At 59.8% G+C, this 12,634-nt stretch overlaps 5 protein-coding genes across 5 annotated transcripts in view; all 5 read left to right on the top strand.

The window, feature by feature from the left end:
• Positions 1-1,656: 1,656 nt before the first annotated feature.
• On the top strand, positions 1,657-5,205 carry VDBG_08391 (pentatricopeptide repeat protein; the record flags this gene model as incomplete). The annotated part of the gene is made up of 3 exons (XM_003001300.1): positions 1,657-1,712; positions 1,780-4,403; positions 4,457-5,205. The coding sequence occupies 3 exons, from the start codon at positions 1,657-1,659 to the stop codon at positions 5,203-5,205; spliced, it is 3,429 nt and encodes a 1,142-aa protein (XP_003001346.1).
• Positions 5,206-5,890: 685 nt separating this feature from the next.
• On the top strand, positions 5,891-7,776 carry VDBG_08390 (phosphomevalonate kinase; the record flags this gene model as incomplete). The annotated part of the gene is made up of 2 exons (XM_003001299.1): positions 5,891-6,255; positions 6,717-7,776. The coding sequence occupies 2 exons, from the start codon at positions 5,996-5,998 to the stop codon at positions 7,774-7,776; spliced, it is 1,320 nt and encodes a 439-aa protein (XP_003001345.1).
• A 346-nt stretch (positions 7,777-8,122) lies between these two features.
• Positions 8,123-8,953, top strand: VDBG_08389 (ATP-dependent RNA helicase DBP7; the record flags this gene model as incomplete). The annotated part of the gene is made up of 1 exon (XM_003001298.1): positions 8,123-8,953. The coding sequence occupies one exon, from the start codon at positions 8,123-8,125 to the stop codon at positions 8,951-8,953; it is 831 nt and encodes a 276-aa protein (XP_003001344.1).
• Positions 8,954-9,290: 337 nt separating this feature from the next.
• On the top strand, positions 9,291-10,449 carry VDBG_08388 (ATP-dependent RNA helicase DBP7; the record flags this gene model as incomplete). The annotated part of the gene is made up of 2 exons (XM_003001297.1): positions 9,291-9,405; positions 9,554-10,449. The coding sequence occupies 2 exons, from the start codon at positions 9,291-9,293 to the stop codon at positions 10,447-10,449; spliced, it is 1,011 nt and encodes a 336-aa protein (XP_003001343.1).
• Positions 10,450-11,320: 871 nt separating this feature from the next.
• The window catches only part of VDBG_08387 (pantothenate transporter FEN2), a gene marked incomplete at both ends in the record, with an annotated part of 2,476 nt that continues 1,162 nt past the window's right edge, over positions 11,321-12,634 (top strand). The window contains one exon of the mRNA XM_003001296.1: positions 11,321-12,625. Coding sequence (XP_003001342.1) covers positions 11,321-12,625 — 1,305 coding nt within the window. The remainder of the gene's footprint in view (positions 12,626-12,634) is intronic.

Raw genomic sequence — 12,634 nt, 5'->3', positions numbered from 1 at the left:
TTCTTCTCGCCATGGGGGGGACTTACAGGGCACGGAATACAGGGGACAGCCCCCTGAGAGAAGGAGCTGAATGCTCTGAATCTGTCGCGTGCCCCGCTGATCCGCTCCTGGTGTCGAACTCTGACAGCCCTCAGCAAGGTGCACAATGTCAGCAGCGTCGAAGCCGTGGAGGGATGCTAACAATGCGAAGTACGAGATATGCATACACCCGGTGGAACAATGCATCCTCAGGCGACAAGCCAGTATGGCATGCCCATCAGACTGAGCGTTGAATGTGACGAGAGCTTTGTGGTCATGGCAGCCTGGCGCGTATCTGCGTCCCGATCTGCGGGGGAAGAACCGGCTGGACGGGAACAGAAGGGAGAGTATGGCATTGGATCCTCCGTGATCATGTTTTCGCCCCCCCCTCGGCCCCTGGCCGGTGATATCGGTGTATTGGTGATGACGCGCACGTCGACATGCGGATCGAGCGCCCAGTGCCAGCGCGACTCGACGGCGACGTGCTGATTCGGGGGCCCATGTCCAATTCCAAGTCCAGTTTGCTGAGCGAGATACCTTCATGTAGGTCGTCCATGCCCCTGACAGCAGCTGAGGCCTGGAAAAAGGCGATTGGGTTTGCGCGAGCTGATGGGAGACGGCCTCACCATGTCAAGAACCGTGCTTTTGGAGCTGCCGACCCAATGCTGTTCGGCCTCTTGGGTCATCAGAAGCAAATGCTGCGCCAAAAGCAAGCTGTGGCGGGCACGGCCAAGCGGCGCAGGCAAGAGTCCGAACACCCTCGGCCAGTCGGCCTCAGGACGCGTCTTCCCGTCTGCCTGAGTCACAGCTGGCTCCCTCGCACCTTCCCTGTACCGGCCAGGGCAGGAAGCTTGGAGGGCAGGCTTCGCCCCGTTCTACCACCAATGCCGACCTGCCACTGGTGCCTTCCTCCCGAGTCCACGCGAAAAATTTCCCCAGTCTTGGATGCGTCAGAGAGCCGGCCCCACAAGCCTACCAGGCCCTGCCATTTTCTGCCAGCTCGTCGCCCATCACTGCTTCCTTCTTGCTCATCATCACCACGTCTTCCCGCAGCATTACCGTTGGTGGCCCCTCCTCCATCCCCACCCTGCCATCCCCCCGGTCACGACTACAGCAGTACCTGGCGAGGGCCACACCCCAGCAGGTACCCAAAGTACCAAGGTACCCACGTACCTACCTCCACCAACCCAGATCCTCCCTCCATCATCACGACCCGGACTTCCTCGATCGCTCACCCACACACTTTTTCCTCTTCAGCGGTCCTTTCGCACATTCTTTCCCTGCATCGTCCTGTTCATCCAACACGCCGTTTCCACCCCTCCCCCCAAACCCATCATTACATCAATTCATCCGGTACGCGCGTTTGTTTGACGGCCCAGCTGCTGTTAAATGAACCTGCAATCGCGCATAGACCCTTCCTTCGTGAGTGCCACCCGCACCCCATCACCGGCCTCAGGCCTTTGCTTGTCAGCCGCGCTGTCGTCTTGGAGCCTGATGCACACGGCCTCCTCGGATGTTGTGGCAAAGCATCATCAGCATCACGCTCGTGATACGCGTTGCGCCCAGCTCAAACCTCAGGCACTTTCTGCGTGTTCCTGAACTAACACGTTCCAGATCCCCTCCCTTCCCTCCGTCTAAATGCCCACCATCTTTGGCAACCTGCACCAGGCTCTTTTCCGTCAAGGAATCGCAAAGTCATTCGGCCACGGATACGCTCAGTCTCTTGTCGCCGTCACACACCCTCACGCCCTCAACTCTCAGAACCGTCCCTCCTTCGCCCGCAGGCACACTACCCGCTTCGGTCGTCTTCAGGGCACCCACTTCCAGTCCCGCCTTCAACACCGAGCGTGCCGCTGCCGGTCTCTCGCTCGACCATCGACCCCAAAAGGTCAGCACCAATGGAGGGCTAGACGCATACTTTGAACACCTCCAGAACCAGCATGCTGCCGGGGAGGCTGGCGAGGTCGCAGAAGAAGAATGGACGCAGTTTGAGTTCCAGAAGCAGATCGAATGGAAGCCCTCGCCAGCTTCCATCCTCGTTGGCGATGCCAGGCAGCTAGCCAGCGAGGAGCAGCTCGAGGCCGAGGCCCACGCACAGGATGCAGATGTCCCGTCAGTCCCGCGTGAGGCCGAGGCAGCCCTTGCTCACATCAACGCTGCCATCGAGAAGGAGATTGAGATCAGGGAGCGCCAAGAGGCTCTTGAAGAGGCCGTGGCCGAATCAGTCCGGACCGGGACACCCATCGATCCGGCCCTACTCGAACGCGCTCTGACGCCTGAAATCGAGCGCTCCTACACCCCGGCGAGCATCGCACGCTCAGCGACGCCCCCGATCGACCCTCAGTCCCAAACCTATGCTGACCACCTGACCAAGCTGTCGCAAGATGGTCGCTGGGCTGAGATTCCCGCCGTCTTCGAGGCTATGCTTGTTGCCGGTGTGAGGCCCATCGCCGGGGCCTACAATGCGCTGCTCATGTCGCGCATTCAGCTGACCACCGAGAAGAACGAAATCGTCTCCAAGGTTCGCGAGGTTTATACTCACATGCTCCAGCAGAAGGCGATTCCCGACAGTGATACGTACAACATCCTCGTCGGATTCCTTGCCTCGCGTTCTCTCGAGGTGGCTTCGTTGAAGAAGGACCTCGAGGACAAACGCGTTCGCTTCGGTGGCATGGACGAGCCTGGCAAGTTCATGTTCGCTTCTCAGGAGTTCGATCACGCCATTCTGTCCGAGGACGACCCTCTGGACTGGGCCATGAAGATGTTTGAGACATCGGTCACCACGTACCGCGCTGCGTACTCTGCCGAATCTTACTACCAGCTCATCACCGCCTGTGCTCGCGCCGGACGATGCTCCGAGATGCTTCGTCTCTATGAGCACATGGAGTTGAACCGAGTCGTGCCCTACGCCGCCATGTTCCCCGCCATGATCACTTCGTTTGCTGCTACTGGCGATCTCATCAGCGCTGTCGAGGTGTACGACGAGTACCGTGCGCTTGCCATCGCCGACGACAACGGCGACGCTTCTCTTCAGGACCGCATGGACTCGCACATTTACGCCGCCGTCATCGACGCCTACGTTATCTCCGACAAGGTCGAGGGCGCCATGAAGTTTTACGAGAAGATCATTCAAGAGTATGGTGTCCGCGCCGCGGACATCAAGGATGCTCTTGTCAGTTCTGGCTTTGTCCAGGCTTTTGTCGAGCGCGGCATCTTCCAGGACGCTCTCCAGTGGGCCCAGCTCATTGAGGGCGAAAGCAGTGTCGACAGGTTGAGCGCCATGAACAATGTCGCCACCCGTGCTGCCGACAGCGGTGACAAGTACACTGCCATGACCGCGTTTGCCAATGTACCTCTCAACTATCCCGAAACTGCCACCTCGGCCATGGCACTTTTGGCCATGAGCGTCCGCCAGGGTGACGTCGCAGCTGCCGCTAGGTACTGGCACGTCCTCAGTGCCCCCGAGATGCAGGTGACTCCGGCGTTTATTGATCCAGCTGCCATGTTTGCGGTTGCCATGATCGGCTCGGGCCAGGTTGCTGAAGGACTGGCCCAGTCCGAGTTTATGTTCCAGAGGATTCGCGCCGTCAGCCCTCAGAGCGCCGAGGAGATTGAGGAGGGTCTTGACTTCATCCACCGCTTCATGGCTGTGCGAGGTGTCGTCGACCCCCGTGAGATGGCGTCGCAGGTCTCGAGCGGTCCTCAGCAGGCCTTCACCAACTCTCCCTACGGATCCACGGCTACCGTTTCCAGCTTCGAGGACACCTTTGACCCCTATGCCCACAACACCGACTTCAAGGGTTCGTCCCTGATCTCTGATGAGCTCGAGGGCAGCCACGGCCGCAAGGGCCCCCGCCTGAACGAAGCTCTGTCTCGTTTCCGCAACATGCGCCGGGCGGGCCGCCACCCTCGCTACATCACGTACGCCAAGCTTATTTCGGCTGCTGCGCGCGACGGCAAGATGGATCTGTGCCACGACATTCTCGCCATGGCGCGCACCGACGTTCCCATGCTGCCTCAGTACGCAGTGGTCCGTTACGGATGGTCCTCGATTCTTGATGCCATGGTTGGTGCCTGTCTCACCATGGGCAACCGCCATATGGCAGAGCAGTTCCACCAGGAACTGCTCGAGATGGGCTCGACGCCGTCTGCTAACACCTTCGGTCTGTACATCACGACGCTCAAGGAATCCACCAAGACGTTCGACGAGGCCACCGAGGCTGTCAAGATTTTCCACCGCGCCAAGGCTGAGGGTGTTGAGCCCAGCTCATTCCTCTACAACGCTCTCATCGGCAAGCTCGGCAAGGCTCGCCGGATTGACGACTGTCTGTTCTATTTCGCCGAGATGCGTGCACTCGACATCAAGCCCACCTCAGTCACGTACGGTACCATTGTCAACGCTCTGTGCCGTGTGAGTGATGAGAAGTTTGCCGAGCAGCTCTTTCGATGAAATGGGAGGCGATGCCCAACTACAAGGCGCGCCCTGCGCCCTACAACAGTATGATGCAGTTCTTCCTGACCACCAAGCGTGACAAGTCCAAGGTTCTCGCCTACTACGAGCGCATGGTCGCCAGGGGCATCATGCCCACGGCACACACCAACAAGCTCCTTGTCGACACCCACGCCACGCTGGAGCCTGTCGACATGGATGCTGCTGAGAAGGTACTCGAGACCATCCGCGCTTCCGGGCAGAAGCCCGAGCCCGTGCACTACGCCTCTCTGATTCACGCACGCGGTTGCGTGCTCCATGATATGGAGGGCGCCCGCAAGGTGTTTGATGACGTTGTCAAGGATCACTCTATGCCGGTCAATGCCAGTTTGTTCCAAGCACTCTTTGAAGCCATGGTCGCCAACCACCGTGTTGCCGACACGGAGCCCATCCTGGGTCTAATGCGCCGTCGTGGCATTGAGCTGACGCCCTATATTGCCAACACTCTGATCCACGGCTGGGCTGCTGAGAAGAACATCGATCGGGCGTACGCCATCTACAATGCTGTCGGCCACAGCAAGCGCGAGCCTAGCACATATGAGGCGATGACGCGAGCGTTCCTTGCCACAGAGGAGCGCGAGAAGGCCAAGATTGTGGTTGGTGAGATGCTGTCGCGGGGCTACCCCAGTGCCGTGGTCAACAAGGTGCTGGAGCTGCTTGGCGGCGGTGGTGGTGAGGAGGGCGCAGTTGTTGCGTAAAGGGGTTGCGGTCTTGGAGCGAGTTTTCGATGGCGTGGTTGTTTTCCTCTCGCGATTTTCCTTTGTTTTTCGCCCTCGTCTGCCTTGTTTGATACCCCATGAGTGCGATTGGCAGAGGGAACGGAGACTGGGGTGTCTGGGTACGATGGGTGGTACTGCTGGTGTGCGCATCGCAGTGGAGCGGCGCGGCGCCGGCGTCTCCTTGTGTCGACTTGACGTTGCTCGAGTTTTTGTGTATGGCGTTTGCGGAGGGATAAAACAGTCGCGGCATATACAGCGCGGCGGGGGACGGCGTTCCCGGTGAGGCCTCGCGCCTGGTTAGACCATCTCCCCTATATACAAGCAAAGAGCGTCAGAGGACGCAGCTAGAGGATCGGCGGAGGAGATCATTGCAGATCAGGGATCCTGCTGCTTGTATTATATCGGCAAGCTAATTCAACTTGTTGACGTTCATTCTGTATGAAAGCATCATTCGTGACATGCCTTGATATGGCATGCTCGACTTACGTGGAATGGTTGATGTGGTGTTCTGTGGGTGCGAAGTGGACCGTGCGGCGCATCCAGCACCATCGCGGGGTCTTTTACCCCTCCCCTGTACCGTGCTCACCAAAGTCTTTCATGGCCTCATCCTCTCGTCACCTCTTACTTCACTCCTCGACATCACCTCTACGCCGTCAAATCCAATTGCAAAAGTCGGCATTCAGTGAAACACGCACGTTCAGAGAATATCCATCGGCCCGCCGTCTTGCCTCCTGCCCTCCATCGAACGCAAACGCATACACCACTCATGATGCCTTCGAAAGCGACCGCCGTCTCCGCCCCAGGCAAGGTCCTCTTGGCGGGCGGCTACCTTGTCCTCGACCGCGGCTACACGGGCCTCGTATTCGGGTTGAGTGCGCGTATCAGCGTGCTCGCCGGCGAGCTGGCGTCCGGTGTCGAGGGCGTGCAGCTGAGCGAGGTTGTCGTGAGCAGCCCCCAGTTTGAGGGTGCCGGGTGGCGGTATGGGTTCCGGCTCGGGGAAGGGGGCGTGCAGGTTACGGAGCTGCAGGTGTGAGTGCTTTTGTTCCCTTTTTTTTTCTTATTTTTTATTGTCTTGCTCTTCTGCTGAATGCGAGGTTTGGTGCCTTTTCTCCGGTGTCCGTGTCACCGCAGAGTTCAGTTGGGAATGCGAATGCTTCAGGGGGAATTCGGCTCGAGTGAGCGGATTGGGGATGAGGCAGAGGGGGGCATTTTGACTGCATTTCTTGGCTGGTGAGTGCTGGTCTATTAGGTCTCATGATTGGGATGTCTTTCAAGTTCATCATGGCATGTTTGGCTTTTCTTTCTCAGGACGGAAGTTAGGGTCTTCGACTGGACCAACATCTCAGTAATCAGCATACTCATGGGCGCGCGAGCTGCATCCAAAGGTTCGGCTTCTACATAAAGTGCAGCCAAAAAATGCGGCTTAACCATACAGCTATTGGTTCAATCATGTTCCTCACAATACACATGGCCTCAAGCTAACAGTCCAGTGGCGCCTCCATCACACCAAACCCCTTTGTAGAAACAACACTCACCTACGCTCTCACCTACATCCACCAGATCGGTCGCCAAAGCAACCCTCACAGCCTCGCCTCCGCTCGTCTGACCATTCTAGCCGACAACGACTACTACACGCTGCCCCCGAACGCCGTCCCCGCGACTGGCCGTTACGCGCCTTACCCTCACACCCTCGCCGAGGCACACAAGACGGGCCTGGGCTCCTCCGCAGCCCTCGTGACGTCCTTCACCGCTGCCCTGCTGACGCACTATCTGCCTACGTCCCTCTTTGACCTCACCTCCGAGGCCGGCCGCCACACGCTGCACAACCTCGCACAGGCCGCCCACTGCGCCGCCCAGGGTAAGGTCGGCAGCGGCTTCGACGTAGCGGCCGCCGTCTTCGGTTCCTGCCGGTACAGGCGATTCTCGCCGGAGCTGCTCTCGGACCTGCCGGCGCCCGGCACCGCCGGTTTCGCGGAGAAGCTCGTCGAGCGCGTCGACGCGCGGGACGTGTGGGACACGGAGGTCGGCGGCGAGGTGAAGCTGCCCGCGGGCGTCGTGCTGCGCATGTGCGACGTCGACTGCGGAAGTCAGACGGTCGGCATGGTCAAGGGTGTGTTGGCGTGGCGCAAGGCGCAGCCCGAGGCGAGCAAGGCGCTCTGGGACGCCCTGCAGGCGAGGAACGAGGCGCTGGCCGAGGTTCTGCGCGAGGGGCGCACCGCGGCGATTTCCAAGGCCGTCGGCGACGTCAGGGAGCTCGTCAGGGCGATGGGCGCGGCGAGTGGCGTGCCGATCGAGCCGGAGAGTCAGAGCGAGCTGCTGGATGCGCTGAGCGGCGTCGAGGGCGTGTTTGGAGGTGTCGTACCCGGTGCTGGCGGCTTCGATGCCCTGGCGCTGCTTGTCGAGGAGGGAACCGAGACCGAGAAGCGTATTGAGGCTTTCCTGGAGGAGTGGAGCGCGAAGAAGGGTGGCAAGGTCAAGCTGCTCCGTGTCCAGGGAGAGGTTGATGGTGTGCGGAGTGAGAGCCTCGATGAGTACGCGGGATGGATTTAGACACGTCACGGGCGGGAAAAGTACATCAGCGCAGGAGAACATCCATATTCACGCAAAGTGCTAGACTCAACCGAGCAAATAGATAGCAAAGTTGAGCACGCAGACAAACATCACCAATATCATGTTCTCAGTAGACACCCCAGAAAGCAAATATGCCCGCTTTATTACATACACATATACACGTTCTCATGCATCCTTCGGGGTCCGCGGGGTCGACCCACCTCACAAGCTTATCGTGATAAGCCATGATTTTTTCTTCATGCGGCAGGACCCCAACACGCTGCGACTGCTCTCGCTGCCACCGCTTGCTTGCTCAATCTCACCACCACATAGGGCCACGGACAAAATGGCGGACGATGGCATGATCCTCAACTTCGCGGTCAGCGATGCTCCCGCGAAGACGCAGGTCAAATTCCAGGGCGGGAAATGGAGAGATCGCCTCAAGGCGCAACGGAACGCCAATCGATCCTCCACCCCCCAGACAACGAAGCCCACCGAAGCCTTCCCCTCGAGCCAACAACGCTACATCCCCGGCTCGAAGCCAAACCCCCGACAAAATGGCGGCGACGGCGATGATTTCGACCAGCGTCCCGCGAAACGGATGCGAGCCGACCCTCACATGCCCTCCTCCTACCAGACCGGCAAGCTGCCGCCCGGAAGCATAGTCATCGGCAAGCGGGAGGGCACTGGTCTAGCCAAGGGACAGGTCACGTCGAAGCTATTCACATCCAATCCCATGGCGCGCACCGTCTTTGACGACCCGAACGCCGAATCCAAACCCGACGCCGAACCAGCCCAACCGTCCAATGCACCTCTCTCCGAGGAGGCCGCCAGCTTCCACGCCCTCGGAATCTCTCGCCGCCTGGCTCAGGATCTGTCCGGCAAGGTCAAGCTCAAGGCACCGACAGCTATTCAGGCCAAGGTCATCCCGCAGCTCATCAAGGAGGACAGCGACGCCTTCGTCCAGGCGCAGACAGGTTCCGGCAAAACGCTCGCCTATCTGCTGCCCATTCTGCAGCGTATCCTCGCCGTGGCCGACGAGGGCAAGGTGCGTCGTGACTCTGGTCTCTTCGCCATGGTCCTGGCGCCCACGCGCGAACTGTGCCGACAGATTGATCTTGTGCTGCAGCAGCTGCTGCCCGCAGTGGCTAGTCAGCACAACTGTCATCGGTGGTGAGAGCAAGCACTCGGAAAAGAGCCGACTGCGAAAGGGCGTCAACATTCTCATCGCGACGCCTGGGCAGACTGACCGATCACTTGGCCAACACAAAAGCCTCGACGTCGGGTCGGTGCGATGGCTCGTGCTCGACGAAAGGTGATCGCCTCATGGAGGATGGGTTTTGAAGCCGACCTTCCGCGAGATTGTCGGCAAGATCCGAGCCGGGGAGCTCAGCACCAGGACAAAGGATGGTGTCTCACTGGAACTGCTGGCCCAAGCGCCCGTGTGACGGTGCTCTGCTCGGCAACAATGAAAGATGGGATGTGCAAAAAGCTGGGCGAGATCAGTTTGGAGGATGCCGTTCCACATCCCGGCAGAAGGCGAGGTTGTGAACGGGGAGGGCGAGGGAGCAGCAGCCAGCAAAGTCGCATTCTTCGGCGCCTGCGCAGCTCAAGCAAGCACACTACATTGTGCCGGCAAAAGCTGCGTCTCGTGTCGCTGATTGCCCCTGCTGAAATCCACATTTTGCCGTCGGGGATCTGTCATGAAGGCCATTATTTTCATGTCTTGCGCCGACTCGGTAGATTATCACTTCGACTTGCTGAAAGAACCGCCAAGGCCGACAAGAAGACCGAGTCGACGGCCGTCACGGCCAACACTGTTGCCCTGCGGCTTACCTCGCATCCCCGGCCAACCCCAACATCGTCCTCCACAAGCTTCACGGCTCCCTCCCACAACCCGTGCGTACCGGCACCCTGGCCGCCTATTCGACTTGCACCGAACCTTGCGTGCTCATTACCACCGATATCGCCTCCCGTGGTCTCGACGTGCCGTCGGTCGAGCTCGTCATTGAGTACGACCCGGCCTTCAGCGCCGCCGACCATGTGCACCGTATCGGTCGTACAGCCCGTGCCGGTCGCCCCGGTAAAGCCGTGCTATTCCTGCAGCCCGGATGCGAGGAAGGTTACGTCGACTATCTCACCACGGCGACATCTGTTCCCAAAGCGGAATCGTTCGAGGGCGTCTTGCACCGTGGCCTCGCGACGCACATGCCATTTCCCGTCGACACGGACGCCAAGCCATCACCAGAGGACAGCCGCAGCTTCTCGCAGCGAGCGGAGGCTCTACAGCTACACATTGAGCAGCGTCTGCTCATTCCATCAGGCGCGGCACTGCTCGAGGCGGCTCGCAAGGGCTTCCGTTCGCACGTGCGGGCCTACGCGACACACACCAAGGAGGAGCGGAAGTTCTTTGACATTACCGAGCTGCACCTCGGACACACAGCCAAGAGTTATGGACTGCGCGAGGCGCCGCAGGGCGTCGGACGTGGTGGGCACGATGGCAAGAAGACGGCCATGAAGGCGGCGGCGTCGAAGAAGAGGAAGCAGGGTGCCGGCGACTCGGCACGGGAGAGTCTGTTCGATGCCGACACGGACCTGGCCGAGATGGAGAGGAGGATGAAGATGAAGATGAAGAGCGTCATGAACAGCGCAAGCGAGTTCAACATTGGATAAGGTAAATTGCGCAACCAATGTCAGTCAGCATGGTCGGTTTCATCTCTGGTCATGGCATAGTGCAAAAGGTAGTGAGTGCATGCATGCATGGAGTACGGCGTATGGAGCGGTTGAAGCAATCTCACATGGCATGTCGTCTTGCCGGAATAACTATTTCTTTCATCGCAGGTGTTTGTGCTGTTCTTCCTAAGTGACATGGCGATCTAAGCCGTGCAAGACATATCAAACTTCTTACGTGCATGTGAAGCAGCTCAACAGGATGCACGATACGACCCTCTTGACTCGAGACTATATGCGAATCATGCATGATTTTTTTTTCCTCCCTGCCATGGTTCCCTGCTATCGGCCAGCCCACACATGGACCATGGTCTCGACCAACATTATTCAATGGAGATGATTTTCCAGGCGTTGCCCATCACCTCATCCCGACAAACCATATCACCATTACCAAGAAAGAATCCTCGACTGCTGCGTCCCAATCCCCAGACCATGATCACTTCTCACGTCGTCGGCAGCCGCCCGACATTTCTTCCCCCGCGGAGTCTACCCGCCATGTCGACGTTCAGCAGGGCGATCGCGCCATCTGCCAGCGACGCCCTCAATTCGACCGTGGGTCGCTTCGTTCCCCACAGGCACGAGTCGGGCGACCCGCCGATCAGACCCTTGAGCCCTTTGTGATTGGCAGCCGTCGGAGCGGGCACGATATCGAGACTATGGCGAGCTTGGTGCCATGCTGTGAAGCTAGCTGGTGGCGGTTGGTCGATCTCATGATAAGAAGGGTCTTCGGCCATGGTCTTTGTTGGGGATGATGGCTTGAGACGACATCTTGTAGCCTCAATTCCAGCACTTTCGCTGCCCGAGTCCACGCAGGATGGCCATCGCACCATCGGAAAACGTGGCACAGGCCCATGATGCCGCTGATTCCTACGGCAATACGGTCGCTACGCCGACGTACGACGACGCGACGGCCGAACCCGAAGTCACGGGCGTCTTCAAACATATCGCCAAGGTCATCCCCTACTTTCGCAACCCGCGCCATGTGCTTGTCTTCAAGCTCGATGTCTTCCTGCTTGCCTGGATGTTCCTCGCCGGCATCATGAAGGAGATGGACCAGAGCGCGACGACGCAGGCCTACGTCTCGGGTATGCGCGAGTCGCTGTCGCTTTACGGCAACGAGCTCGTCCTCTTCAACACCTTTTTCAGCATCGGCTACGCCATCGGCCTCGTGCCGGGCCAGCTCATCCAGACACGCTTGCGGCCGTCGCTCTTTCTGCCCTTCTGCGAGATGGCCTGGGGCTTCTTTGTGCTCTTCACCTACAAGGCCAAAAGCGCCGAGACGGTCTACGCGCTGCGCTTTTTCCTCGGTCTGCTGTCGGCCGCCTTCTGGCCCTCGGTCGTCGCCCTCATCTTCAACTGGTACACGCCGCGCGAGCTCGCCGTGCGCCTGGCCGTCTTCACCGTCTCGGACGTCGCAGGCGCCATGTTCCTCGGTGCCCTTCAGGCCGCCCTTTACCGCAACATGGACGGCGTCCACGGCCTGCATGGTTGGCAGTGGCTCTTCGTCATTGCCGGCGCCGCCACCATCGGCCAGGGTCTCATCGCCTTCTTCACGATCCCCGACAGCCCGGCCATCACGCGCGCCATCTGGCTCTCCCCCGCCGAGCGCGTCCTTGCCCGCGACCGCATGGCCTCGTTCGGCGCCAAGACGTCCTCGATGCTGCGCCCGGCGGCCCTGCGCCGCAAGCTCCGCCAGATCGTCGTCCACCCCGTCACCTACTTTTTCCTCTTCGCCTTTGCCCTCAACGCCTGGGCGCACCGCGCCAACGCCTACTTTGTCCTGTACCTCGAGTCGCTGACCAACGCCGACGGGTCCCGCCGCTACAGCGTCTACCAGGTCAACGTGCTGCCGCTCGGCGGCTACGCCCTGCAGATCGTCACGACCGTCGGCCTCAACGCCCTCTCCGACTGGAAGCACTGGCGCTGGCAGGTCAGCATCGGCAGCGCCGCCTTCCACGGCCTCTTCCTCGCCGTCCTCTGCGCCTGGCCGCCCAACGACCGCGTCGTCCTGAGCTTCTACTTCCTCACCTACGCCACCAAAGCCCGGATCCCTCCTTCGCTCATGGCCTGGTTCGCCGAGATTTCTGCGCAAGGAGCCCCGAAGCACCGCGCCATCATCGTCGCCGCC

The sequence above is a fragment of the Verticillium alfalfae genome, genomic scaffold (assembly GCF_000150825.1).
Source record: "Verticillium alfalfae VaMs.102 supercont1.12 genomic scaffold, whole genome shotgun sequence".
Lineage (NCBI taxonomy): Eukaryota > Fungi > Ascomycota > Sordariomycetes > Glomerellales > Plectosphaerellaceae > Verticillium > Verticillium alfalfae.
This window is presented reverse-complemented; position numbering and strand designations above follow the sequence as displayed.